Source organism: Rhinoraja longicauda, chromosome 32, assembly GCF_053455715.1.
Source record: "Rhinoraja longicauda isolate Sanriku21f chromosome 32, sRhiLon1.1, whole genome shotgun sequence".
NCBI lineage: Eukaryota > Metazoa > Chordata > Chondrichthyes > Rajiformes > Arhynchobatidae > Rhinoraja > Rhinoraja longicauda.
Genome location: NC_135984.1, coordinates 13,707,362 through 13,721,261, shown reverse-complemented (window position 1 = coordinate 13,721,261; position 13,900 = coordinate 13,707,362). Strand labels below are relative to the sequence as shown.

General features: G+C 41.0%; 1 protein-coding gene across 5 annotated transcripts in view; it reads right to left on the bottom strand.

Annotated features, from left to right (window-relative positions):
- Positions 1-13,900, bottom strand: part of LOC144608770 (rho guanine nucleotide exchange factor 12-like) — a 93,215-nt gene that overhangs the window by 42,965 nt on the left and 36,350 nt on the right. For 3 of the 5 annotated variants that reach the window (XM_078426852.1, XM_078426853.1, XM_078426854.1), the window contains 8 exons: positions 9,166-9,260; positions 7,161-7,211; positions 5,537-5,635; positions 5,285-5,334; positions 3,537-3,594; positions 1,719-1,915; positions 868-942; positions 218-337 (listed from right to left, as the gene is read on the bottom strand). In XM_078426852.1, coding sequence (XP_078282978.1) covers positions 218-337; positions 868-942; positions 1,719-1,915; positions 3,537-3,594; positions 5,285-5,334; positions 5,537-5,635; positions 7,161-7,211; positions 9,166-9,260 — 745 coding nt within the window. The remainder of the gene's footprint in view (positions 1-217; positions 338-867; positions 943-1,718; positions 1,916-3,536; positions 3,595-5,284; positions 5,335-5,536; positions 5,636-7,160; positions 7,212-9,165; positions 9,261-13,900) is intronic. The other 2 variants (XM_078426856.1, XM_078426855.1) reach the window with 1 other exon arrangement.

The following is a 13,900-nucleotide window of genomic DNA, read 5'->3' as shown; positions in this document are numbered from 1 at the left end:
TTGGATTAGCTGCATTACAGCAAATTAAGGAAGCATACCCGGGTTTATTTAGAAAACACTTACCCAGAGTAAGAACTAGCCATAAAACAATAAGCATCTTCTTAAGGCAAAGCATGGATTGTGGCATAAGTAGTAATAAGTTCAAAGGTATCTTGCCTCAGAAGATGGACAAGGGGTTGTTAACAAGTGGTTCTTACTTTAGACAAATGAGCCTTACCTGTAAGGAACCTGTAGCTTTGCTAAGTTGTTCCTGGAGTTGCTGGATGTGCTTCTCCACCTCCTGTTGATCTCGAAGCACCTGTGGCGATGGATTCTTTGTGTATTTCTCCTTAAGTTGCTGTTTAAAAAAAAAAAATGCCACAAATCATCAACCTTGGTCTTGAAATTGAGTGAACATTAGCGTTGGGCCAAACCAGGCCCAGTAGAAGGCAATAGATTCTTCTGTGTCTTATTTGTATCACCTAGGATTATTTGGTGCACTGCCCAAATCTTTCTGTGAAAACATTGATGAAGAGACCCCATCAGTTCCAGCAAATCGCAATCAGATCGCCAAACTACGAGCAGCTGGCGATAAACAGACAACTCACACAGAGATGACAATGACACTGGCCCTGCAATTGCAATGGGACTGTGTGAAGGATGTTTTATTCAATAAACAATCCATATGAATCTGGCATAGCAACATTTGTGGCCAATATTAAAACCTGCACGTGTCAGGCACAAGACCAGAATGACTCGTGATCAGAATCACCAGTTCAGCAGGTGAATGTCATATTTCATGGGTTTGCAACATTTCATGGGATAGAAGATCTCCATTTTTATCTGCTTTTCTATTAAACAAGTTGTGGCTTGTACTATCTGACATACCTCCAACTGCCGTATCTCGGTGCCCAGCATGTTCCTCAGAATTTCAACCTTCTGGTTGTGCACAATGTTATCTTCCTGCGTAAGGAATAGGAGAAAGTCAGACTCCATTCTGGTCACTCACGTCTTCAAATAACTCAGTACAAGTCTCCAGTTTATATTAAATGGACAGAGAGAGGTTAAACATGTGACAGAGAGAGGGGGTTTCTTTTTGGGGGTGGGGGGAAACAAGTGGGTAGGGGCTCATTGGGAAGAGGCAATTGGAAGGATACTTAGAGTGAGAGAGAGATGCACTCATTGGTAGAGAGAGGGAGAAAAAGCTTGGTGTTTGCTTGTCTGGCTCTTTTGAGCAACACAAAGTTCAAGACTATTTAGACTGCAACTCGGCATGTAACAATTTATTTATGTGCCCTTTAGGAAAGGTACGGGCTCCTGTCAACACCACTCAATGAGAATTCACTTTTGCAAACCATCAGTGCTCGAGTGATGAAGTGTTATTTCCACCACTAGAGGGAAAGAAAACACCATTCATGCTTCTTATTGCCAGGCAGCCAGACTTGCCAACGCTGATCAAGTGACAGGCAAAGAGGATTGTGGGTTTGATGATCACATGTTAGTTTACAATAACTTCTGCCGAGAGTAGTGTTCCATTCACACAAAGGTGCTTGGAATTCTGCCACTCAAAGAACAAGCAGATCTGACAGAGTCCACTCAATGCAGCACAAATCCTGAAGGAAGCGAGTGTCAGATTGATACTAGAGGGAGCCAATAACAGTTAACTCTGAAGAAAAGTAATTTCTGAACCACTGGAAATCAGCAACGTCTGGAATTAGAATAAAGTGTTGCATACTCACCGTGACAGGCATAGGGCTTGTGATCCTCTCAGGGCAACTGCTGCTTGAAGAATGGTGGGAGAAAGTTGGATTTGGGGGCATTTGACTTTGTTGTCCGGGGAAAAAGAAACCCCCAGCATCTCCATCGGCAGAAGTCAATGGTATCTGGGGAGAGCCAGGGGGACGGCCCAAGACCGTGAGAGCCACATACGACCCAGCTGGTAAAAGAAAGCAAAACACAGTCTACACATCTCCTGCAATTGTTCCAAACCAAAACAGATTTAGGTTCAGTCAGTCTCAGCTGTTCGACAATTGAGCACCCGATATTTAGTTTTAGAGATGCAGCGTGGAAACGTGCCCTTCGGCCCACCCAGTCCGTGCCGACCATCGATCACCCATACATTAGTTCTATCCTACACACTAGGGATAATTTACAGAAGCCAATTAACCTTCAAACCTGCATGTCTTTGGAACGTGGGAGGAAACCCACGAGGTCACAGTGAGAATGTACAAACTTCATACAGACAGCACTCAGTCAGGATCACACTAGTGTCTCTGGTTCTGTAGGGCAGCAACTCTACTGCTGCGCCACTGTGCCCTTCTTAATTGTGAGAGTATTGGAGTTGTTTGTATTTATGTGACTCTTTAGGCAATCACCTCAATGGGTAAAAATACAGATTACGAGTCATTATTTGAAGATCATTTGGGTGGGGATCTATGCCCCGCATATTGCCAGCTTCTTACATTACAATAGTGATTACACTTCCAATATACTTCAATGGATGTAAATGCTTTCAAATATTCTGAGTTCTGTAGGAAGTTGTAGAATACAAGTGTTTCTTTCTGAACAACAGCGCTCATCAACTGCTCAATGAACGACGGGTAAACCTAATCTTAATGAAACACGCCCACTGCCTTATCGCAGTCACCCGACAGTTTAACTACTAATTCTGCAGCTGCTTCAGTGAGGACCTTGTGACAAAGTGACTGTGGTCTTAACTACTTCCCTACTGTGGAGCCAAGATTACACCGAGGCACAGAGCCCTGGTACAGACCACACATGTCAGCTGCAACTTCTGGAAATCTGCAACCACTGGCAGTAACCTTCAAACCCTACATGGACTGGGAACTGCAGATCACTTTGTTTCTAAGTTTATGCTGAAGGTATGTCATCAGGACCTAAGTTATACAGACACTGTGGATTTTGCACTTCATTGGCCAACATAATTCAGAATCTAACACTTCTGCCCACAATCATTCAGTTCAAATACTTTTCCGGGGCATGAAATTGCAATCTGTCAAAGCATGGCAGAACTAAGTAACCACATCTTTGTTGGAAGGGACAGGTCTATGAGAGTGGCAATCTATTGGAATGGGGAGGGCACACAGAACAACGTACCGTCCGATGGGCCAATATTTTATTAGTAATGACATATTTTACATGAATCATTAAACCTGTATGTCTGGTCAGTAAAACATTAAAGAGTCTGTGGCATAATTCAGTTTTCTCTTTCACCGCAACTAATGCCCACTGTATCTAGAAGCTATCAAGCTGGAAAATGTGTCACCACTCAACATTGATGGAATTTTAAAGGTGTATAGTATGAGCCTCACATTTCTGTATACACTTGCATCACACTTCTGGAAAGATGTGGGCTGATGTACAAATGCTCTCTGACCTTCATTTGGTTGGCCTCTGAATGAACGCATTGTGCCAGTTAAATACCTCCATCTGCAACTATTAGCACAAATAGCCAACGTGTTGAGAGATCCTATGGGATGACTGGTTTTACTACTGAATTTTAAAGACGACTTTTCATTAGTTAATGCTTCACTTACATTTAATTAACCGAACCACCTCCACATGGTTTGAATGAGTGACCAGCGTCCCATTAACCTGCAGACAAAACATCACCATTGATGTACTTCATATTTCTAACAACATAGGAAGTGGGCACACAGCCCAAAGCCAGCTCTTGGAGTTGGAGTCCATCAACTGAGTTCCCCCGATCGTTACCCCACAACCTGTTCACCTTCACATCAACTCCTCATACACATTCCCATCAACTCCTCCGCACCTCCAAGTCTTCTGCCAAGCACGGATATTTCCGCTACCCAATTAACCTCAGCGTGTTATTGGGACGTGGGAGGACGTTGGGCCACCAGAAGGAAACAGACAGTCATGGGAAATCATGTAACTTCACACAGGCAGCATGAAGGTCAGGATCAAATCCATGTCACTGAAACTGCAAGGCAGCAGTGCTGATCTCCATCAAATCTGCAGGGCACGGTGATACAATGTAACATAAAACTGAACCTCTTTAGACCTTAATAAATATCTGTGATTATCTGAGAAAGGTTACCAGAGTTAAAAGGAATTACATACACGTAGAATCTTAAACTGACTGCTGTTAGCAGATTTTTAAAATGTTAATGAGAAAGACAATTATCTTCATGATCAAAATCCTTTAGGAAGGACAGCGGAAATAATCGCACATCACAGCCGGAGGCTGAAGTTATGAGAGGGTGATGGTTAGAATTGCCCCACATATATCTCCTTAAATTTCTCTCACCTTAAAGCTATACCCTCTAATTTTTGCCATTTCCACCTTGGGGGAAAAATAGGCTCTTACTGTATATATATATATATATATATATATATATATATATATATATGCGCCTCTCATAATTTTACATATTTATTATATTCGATCTCTCTTAAACCTGTGACGTTCCAGACAAGACAATCCAAGTTTGTCTAACTTCTGCTTATAGCTAATAACCTCAAATGCAGTCAGTATTCTGGTAAACCACTTCTTCCACCCTTGTCAAAGTATTCTTCCTGTAATGAGCAAACAAAACTGCACACAATATTCAAAAAGCTGCAACATGATTTCCTGGATCTTTTTAAATCTACAATCAGCACACTGGGTGAAGAACATGGGAAACCTCAATAATTTATTATGGAGAAACAGCATGGATGTACAAAGGGAACACATGGCCCTATAAACACCTCAAATTTCTGATGCTGTTAAGGACGAGGCATTTGGTTGAAATGACTGAAATAGTTCACTTGGAGTTTTGACAAACATCTGAAGTTTACATGAAAGTTTTCTAATACACCAAAGATTTACAGATATAATTCAGCAGGTTATACAAATTGGTTGAAATAATGTGAGTGAAAAGTGCAAGTGTATAAGGTGTGGAATGATATAAATAGATATGATTACATAATTCCACACCCTATGGTCTTGTACTTTTCAGTCACATTTTTCAACCAATTTTTAACACTTTGAATAATCTGCTAGATGCATAGTTATATTTGTCACTTGGACATCACAGTAACTGTAACAAGCATTTAGATGTCAAATGACAAACTCTTCTGCTTCTGCAGAGTAGTTATCACCTGGACACACTGCTCACTCACACCCACATGGGAAGGGCCATCACTGAACAACAACCCACAAATACAGTTTCTGGGAATCATCAACTTTAATCTGGTGAATATCAATTCCCATTAACACATCATGCTCAATCAGAAGAATTCTCCTTGCATATGACTGGCACCAGTGAAAGCTGTACCTCACCTTAATGATTCTGTCGCCCTGCTGCACACCTGCACGCACAGCTGCTCCATCTACAAAACAAACATGTGGAAAGTTGGAGCTAGAACTGGAACTATCGAAGATATTCTAACTCCTGTTTCATGTTAAGCTAAAATGTTTCACTGAAATTTCCACATGCAACTTAACAGAATAGGAACACGAGCATAAAAGCTACACTAGATTAACCAGAAAAATTACCAGACATTAAAGAGCAGAGTAAGTGTATAAAATTACCCTCTTTGACGGACTGGACAAACACTGGGTTATCCCCACTGACCGTCAGGCCAAACCCATTTTCATCTCTCTGGATTATGACACAGCGCTGAACTAGACCTGGTCACAAAGAAAAGGAATAGAAATCAGTCAGTCAGTCAGTCAATGAGTAACTTACCAAAATGTAAGACAAAGGAAACCAGGAACTCCCAAGACCCACCTCACTACCCCCAGTTCTTGGGATGGGAAGGGCAGGGCATCTAATCACACCCTTTGGACAGCAGAGTGGGGAAACAAGTAAACATATGGATAAGTGAGGAAACTACAGGGTCTTTTTTGTTTGTTTTATTGCATAGTATTAAAAAACATTTAATGACAAATCAGCATTTAATTTACACATCATAATATCACGATTTTGATCGAGGGAAATTAATTATAAAATATAACTAGAGTGGCCAGTTTGGCACTGCATGCTGCGCACTGCTGCATATAGACTGTCCTTGGGCTTCCAACCTTTTAAACTAAGGCTTTAAGGCTTGGAACAGAGGAACCTACTCAAAATTAAAATACTGCCGATGTTGCAAATTTGAAATAGAAAATGCTCAAAATAATAATGAAATATGAACTGCATTTCTCTCTCCACAGATGCTCCTGATATACTGAACACATGCACCATTTTCTGTCTTATTTCAAATAACTGGTTTTAATCCATTTCTACTCATGGTATCTAATCTATATTGTATAAAATCTCCAATAAAGTTGTTGATAAGAAATGACGAACTACTCAACCCGCGGAACAACTACAGAAAGATCTCTAGAAAAATCAAAACATGAATTTTCAATGGAATGAGATATTGGAAGAAAGGAAAGCAGCATAAAATGATTATTCCATGGAGATAATCTACTGTAAGAATCAACATGTAACAAAGCACCCCAAACATTTCAGAGGCCACGTATTCACATTGTCATCGGAAAGGTGGGAGAATCACAGCTAGATTTATGATTAGAAAAGTATGGCCACGTGGTTCAGGTAGAGACTTGGCATAGGAACACCGGTGAGATGATCTGACACCGTGGGTAGAAAGGCAAGGCCATGCTGTAGCACAAGTACAATTTTTTTTCAGAGCCAGGAGCATTTGGCCAGGTTTAAACATGAAGAAAGGATTACACACAGTAACTGGTTTTGATCAACCATGAAAGGACTGAAAAAATAAGTGCACAATATAAATAAAACCAGATTAGGCCCTCTCGCTTATCAAACCTGCTCTGCTACCAATGAACTCCACGTCCACTGCTCTCAAAACACATCCAAGACTTGTTCATGTTATGAAATGCCACCAAATACACTCAAGTTGTTTTTCCTTGGAATCCAGTGATTTGACATTGTAAATATGTTTAGAGACTGAACTTAATGTCCCAAAAGCAAGTCTGGCCAAAAACTATACAATATCTGGAACACAGAAGTGAGGTTCTGTGGGCACAGCAAGGTAGGAGATGGGTGATTGAAACACATCCTCTATTCCAACCCACTATAATTTAGCAAAGCAGCGTCCCACACAACAAGCACGAAGAATCGGTCAGAGGCACCAAGCAAGCTAACAGCCAACAAAGCACAGACTAGTGCACAGCTTAACATAGGACTCACATTTATGGTCATTGCAATTGAACCTGGGCTTCTTTTGTTTAGACGAGCTCTCTGCATAATAGCAGAAAAAGAGAAGGGTAGGGAGGGGGTGGGGTGGGGCAAGGAGATGTATGGAAACATGTAGATTCACAACTTTTCTCATAGAAAATGGTATATAAATATACACACATATTGACACAACATTGGAAACTTTTGTACAAACATACAATATATACAAGAGGAACTATGACACAAATTGGGTTAATGTGTAATGTGATAGGTTAAGAAATGGAATTAATTGTTTTGACAAAAAGCTGGTAGCATAATTAACACATTGATGCAACACAGGAGACCAGCCCCCCCATGGCACCAGCATACCATGCAGTTATGTTCCAATATGATTTAGTCACATCAAATGGGCCAGCTCATTACTAATTCCCCGAGTTAAACACCAGTTTAACACTGATTATCAGCCGAGTTTGCTGGATAAATTAACCATGTAATGCAGATTTGTGAACTCACAAGTGTCATGACTGCACAAAGCAGGAGCAGACTGTCAACTGCAAGCACCGAGTAAACCATGCAGAAAGGCAGACAGATCAATATGAGTGGTGGGAACCCGGGTCCTAGCACATCGCTCTTGTCCATCAGAAGACTCCATTGGCATTCCAACAATTGAAACTCCATTTGGGAAATGATTTTATCATGCTTTTCAAAACTTGACATCTCAGATTGTGAAGTCAACATTAGCTACTTGATATTTTTGGTCAACAGCCTGAACGGAGATGGAACAATTTACTGAGCAAATGTGCTCAGCCATTCTGCTCTAAATGACGTGGAGAAAAAGCCTTCTCCATTTTTCCTTCCTTCAGCATCTCTCTTTCTACCATATCATTTCCAGCCTGTCTGCCTCAGTAAAGCTTTTCAGGCCAAGTTATGCTCAATTCTAACTTTCCTCTGAATCCCCTCCCCACTATCTATAATGGTGAATTAAATCACACACCACTGGACAGCCACTGAAAGGAAATATCATTGGTCCAGAATAGTCTATTGTCACCAGGAATCAACAGTTATGAGGAGAAGATGCAAGGAAGTTCCCGAAGAGGCCACAATCACCCAATGGCCATGCACCTCACCTTCATCCAGGCTACGTTAACCAATCCCAGCTGAATTTATGCTGATTGAACATCCCTGTATGATGTCTTATTAACCTCACATTATTCTGGGAAAGACTAGTGTGCCCCATCAGTAGGGAAGCATATCAGGACCAAAGCTATTAATGTGACTGCATGACCAACTTTCACATTTCATCATTGACCCTTGGAATACCAGATGCTGTTTGCATCCAGCGCCCCAGAAATGTAAGTGCACTTCACATAAGTCAGTCGGCCCGAGACTGCTTTTGTAATGAAACATCAAGTTTGTAACAGCCTGCAGGTGCAGAGAAAACCCAAGGGAAGTGGCCTATACATCCACATTCCACGCGAGCTCAGAATAATTCCCTCCAGCAGTGAAACACCAAACACTATGACCCGTTTGTTGAAAAATAATGATCCACCCAGGAGGTTCTGCAAGCTTCCTAGCCAGAGTTTATTCACTAAGCATCAAAGCAGTGTGGTAGCATTCATTCATCAACTCACTCTCCTGTAGCCCAAAAAAGTGAGTTGTGCCTGAATCTACTGTGAATGAGCATTGAGGTCATGTAAACCATGACTTATCAGTAAGAAGGCAGCAAATGAAAGTGCAATGTGTACATAGACACAAAAGGCTGGAGTAACTCAGCAGCAGAGGCCCTTCTTCACGACCCGAAACGTCACCCATTCCTTCTCTCCAGATATGCTGCCTGTCCCGCTGAGTTACTTTAGCTTTTTGTGTATCTTCAGTTTAAACTAGCATCTGCAGTTCCTTCCTCCACAGCCTAATGTGGACAGCTTGCCATCTCACAAACCACAGAATAGTTTGTGACCAGTCTAACCATTTGAAACCTGGAACTGAAAAAGGCTCAAAGACTCTACAAATGTATTACCTGTTGGGTCAAATTCATACAGAGGTGATTTTTCCGAGTTCTTTTTGTCATGCTTTTTATCAGGCGACAGGTCCTTGTTCAGTATGCTTCCTTGCCTGTAATAAAGAACAGTTCACATTTTGACAATCCAACCGCAGGACAGATATACAACATACCTAGTACTTATTCAGCTTTACATAACCTGCACCTTGTTCCAGCTTTTGTTCTGAGGCATATCACACATTCTTCCTGTGTATTGGAGAATCATCCACATTCAAACTGACACCAACAACCCCCTCTTATCTTTGCAACAAACTGAGACAGCTGCGAAAGTGTGGCTCAAAAACGGCACAGAGTGCATGCAACAAAGGTTGTAACCAAAGTCTTTCATTTTGCCAATATAAAGGATACATTTGGGGAGAAGACATAAGATTGCAGAAACTAGAATCTAAAACTGAAGAAAACTGGGTGCATCTTTGGAGACAAAACATGTAAGCTGACAATTTGGTCAGAGCAGGGAGGGGAGAAGAGAAATTACCAATGTGTAGCAGTACAGGTGGGTGGTTAGGGGGATAGAGGATGGTAGGTGATAGGTGGAAACAGATGGGGGCAGTTGATGGGCGGGTGGAACTATATGGAGGGTGAAGAGGGGGATGGGAGAGGTGAACAAAAGTGAGTAGGTGGACAGGTGAATGTTCATAGGTTCTAGGATCAGAATTAGGCCATTCAGCCCATCAAGTCTACTCCACCATTCAATCATGGCTGATCTATCTTTCCCTCTCAACCCCATTCTCCCCATAACCCCCGACACCCATAATAATGAAGAATCTGTCAAACTCTGCCAAAAATATCCATCGACATGGCATTGGCTGCAGGTTATCCAAGCAGAATAAAGGAGACAGAGAGAAACAGAGGGACCCTTTACCTTCCTGATTGGGGGTGGGTAGGGGGTGGAAGTATATAGAGTTTGGATGTCTATGCTATAGATGAGAAGCTTGGGACCAGGTAATTGGAATGGTAGAGGCCATGAGAGATGGCACCGATGCAAATGGAAAGGGACTGCACAAGGAAAGACAGAATAGAGTCCAGGTATGAAAAAAAAATAGGTTCATTGGAGCAAGAGCAGGCAGAACAATGGGTCTACCAGAATTGTCCTGTTTCTCAATCTTGGGTGAGAGATTGAAACAGCGCAGGGTTGGGGCACTTTAAGGCTGAAGGGTGATCTACTGATTTGATGAGGGGTGATCTCCTGATGCCCAGGAGACAATGGCCTGCGTTTATTAGTGGGATGATGGCCCAGTGGAAGGCACAAGATGGTGACAGAAATTTGGAGTCTGACCTCTGTAACACTAGACTACCACTGCTCCTCCCTTGTCAGCTGGTTTGATGACAATGTTAAAATTGGTCTGATGTGATTGGAGTGCTGCATGTTTGGAGGCTGATTGGCAGAAGGAGACTAGCTGATATGACAAGTAATAATGTTTTTGTCAAACGATGCTTGGGATTTGGAATATGCTGCTTGAAAGGATGGCGGCTATGGTTTCAGAACCTTCAAAGGTAATAGATCTACATGCAAAGGAGGAAAAAATTAAGTATATGAGGAAAGAAGAGGTTTACAAATCTTCAAAAAAGTCAACATAAACTCAGTGGGCCACGACGTCTCAGGCAGTGTACTATTTTTAAGATTCCTTAATTGAAATAAATGTTTTTGGACAAACAACAGGACAAATCAGAACACATGGGGGGGGGGGGGGGTGAGAAATTGGGGGGGGGGGTTGAGAAATTAGGAGTTAAAATGCAAGGCCTTTGAAATAGAAGATAGACACAAAAAGCTGGAGTAACTCAGCGGAACAGGCATCATCTCTGGAGAGAAGGAATGGATGATATTTCGGGTCGAGATCCTTCATAAGACTGTGGCTTTAGCCTTCAGCCTTTAAAAAATAACTGTGCTCATTGGCATCAGGAAAAGGATTGCAAGGTTTGAAGACTGATATGGGAAGGTGGTTCCATTCTTTGGCATTCGGATGTGTAGAAGCTGTGCTGCTAGAATTACTTGGCTGGAACCAAGCCTTAATGGAAAGATAAAGGAGAGACCAATAAATGTATGCCTGTGAAAAGGTAACCTGGTGGAAAAATAAAATCACTACGATCATAAAAAAGGGTGGAAAGATCAGATTAGCTTTGGAACAAGTTGGAAAAATTTCAGACATCAGTATGTTCAAAATGTCGGTAACATAATAATAATAACATAAATTTTAGTCAGGCAAACTTCAAAAGAATGTAAAATTAGATGCCTGTAGTATGCTGGTAATAAGAAAACCCTAAATAGTGGGATTTTTTTTAGAGGTACGGTAAAAAGCTAATTTTTACCCCCAATACGTATAGACTACACTTAACTATTGAAGCAACAAGATAAACCAATGAGAAAAATGTCTACCAAGTTAGAATATAACAGTTCATACAAACCGCTAAATTGAGATTCAACAGACTGGGAGAACCATAAAGAACACAAAGAACATGCAAAATTGTTGCAATCGCGGCCAATCGCTCTCCGTGAGCCTTCTCCACCATTCAATAAAATTATGAATAAACATTCTCCAATCCAATCCACATAAATCTCATGTTCTCAGCAGTAAATATACTCTACTGAGCACTGTCGTCTGGAGTGAAGCAATCCAAAGACTAACAGTCTATGTGAAGAAATCTCTATGTCGGCTCTGCAAAACAGCATTTCACACGCACACTGAAGTTGTTTTAGATTTTGTGCATTTCAACATACAAGAGCACATCATTCTCTCTCCTCCCCAAGTTGTCTAAGCACTATGCATTTTTCTTTGGTATGGAGACCAAAACTGTTCCAATATGAGCCCACCAAAGCCTTATGTAACAACAAAAATTCTCATATTACAACTCACTTCAAATGACGACTTTCCCAATTGCTGATTGTTTCTATGTGTTGATTTATTGAGATCTTGTTTCACAGGAAAACAAATTCTGCTGCAAACTAGTACATATTTTTCTACTTTAAAAATTGTTTTGCTTTTCCATTTTTCCCACTGCATTATACTCTAGCTTTTATTCTTGTCCACACACTTAACCTTGTTCGCTTGCCTTGGTAAACATTTTGCTTCCCCTGCCCAGATTACCTATTTGCCCTCTTTTGTACCATCAGAAAACATGAATGCTTTACAAAATCCCCTTGTTTAAAATCAATGAAAAAGATTATGAATAGCTGAGCCTGAAGCATTGACCTAGGCAGCACCCCACCAGTTAATCCTTCTAACTTGAAAATGGTCCATTTATTGCTACTTTACTTTGTCCATTGCTAATCCTCAACCATCGCTAACAAACTAATTTCATCCCAATTTCTGTGCAGAAGCCTCTTACATGACACCTTATCAAATACCTTCTGAAAACTCAAATGCATCATTTTGTCCTCGGCCATCCCATTAGTTTCATTGCCAACAAACAGTTTTCCCCCACAAAACGACATTGAGCCCACAAATCATTTTATGATATATCCTGTATCCAGTTATGGAGGGAAAAACTAAGCTAGTATTTATGAATGGGGGATAAAGAAATAATAGGCATGAAAGGTAAAAATTGAAAAAACTGCACAAATAACTGGTTAGATTTTTATGTATTTTAAAAAAGGAAGTAGAATGGGGAAAGAGGCCCTTTTAAAATGAGTGAATATAATGTACAATAAGGAAACGGTTCACTTAAGGAAAGAGATTTATATAAGTATAAGAAAATAACTGCAGATGCTGGTACAAATCGAAGGTATTTATTCACAAAATGCTGGAGTAACTCAGCAGGTCAGGCAGCATCTCAGGAGAGAAGGAATGGGTGATGTTTCGGGTCGAGACCCTTCTTCAGACTGCTGAAGGAAAGAGTATCTGTTTTCAAAAACGGTATTGGTTTTTGTTTTAGTGAACAAAGTACATTGACTCTGCACTTCTGAGTGCCACTGTTCACCAATCGCACGACATTTGGATGAACTCTACTTCGTTCAGGCTACCAAATTAAAAGTTGATAAGCACTCAGTTGAATAAAATTTCAGTTTTCAGTTGGAAAACATTCTCCAATCCAAACCACATAAATCTCAGGTTCAAAAATATACTGATCTCAGCAGTGAATGTACTCATAATTTTATTGAATGGTGGAGAAGGCTCCCAGAGAATGGCAAGAACAAGATAGCGTAGACACAAGCTATCTTCCCACTCTACTCCCATCCTAATACAGGGTTTCATCCTAAAACAGGCAATTCTCTGCACCCTTCCACCCCCCCCCTCCTCCTCCCACTGATGCTGCTCAACCCACTAAGTTCCTCCAGCAGAGTCTTTGTTGCTCCAGGCCAAGATAATATCATTTGAATTGATTTAATATACTTAATTTGTTTTTGTGTTCTAATCATTTAGTGTTTTAAAATTAATATATTTTAAAAAATATTTTAATAGCAGTCTAGTGAATGTTTGCAGACTTCACAAAAAAAACATTCAAAGAACAGTTCTGACCATGGTTGAACCCCAGGGCGGGTCTCACACTGTCAAAACAATTCATGGAGAAGAGCAAGTCAGTTACTCGGCGACTTGCCAGAAGAATGCTTCAGGGTCCCATTGCTTGAATGCAGCAGCACTAAAGGCATGTTTGGGTGACTCACCAGTCCACTGAAGATCCCCCCAACATATGAATTTAGCATGAGCAATACAAATCTTCAGATGATTGCTTCTACACCAGGTGTAAGGACACGACA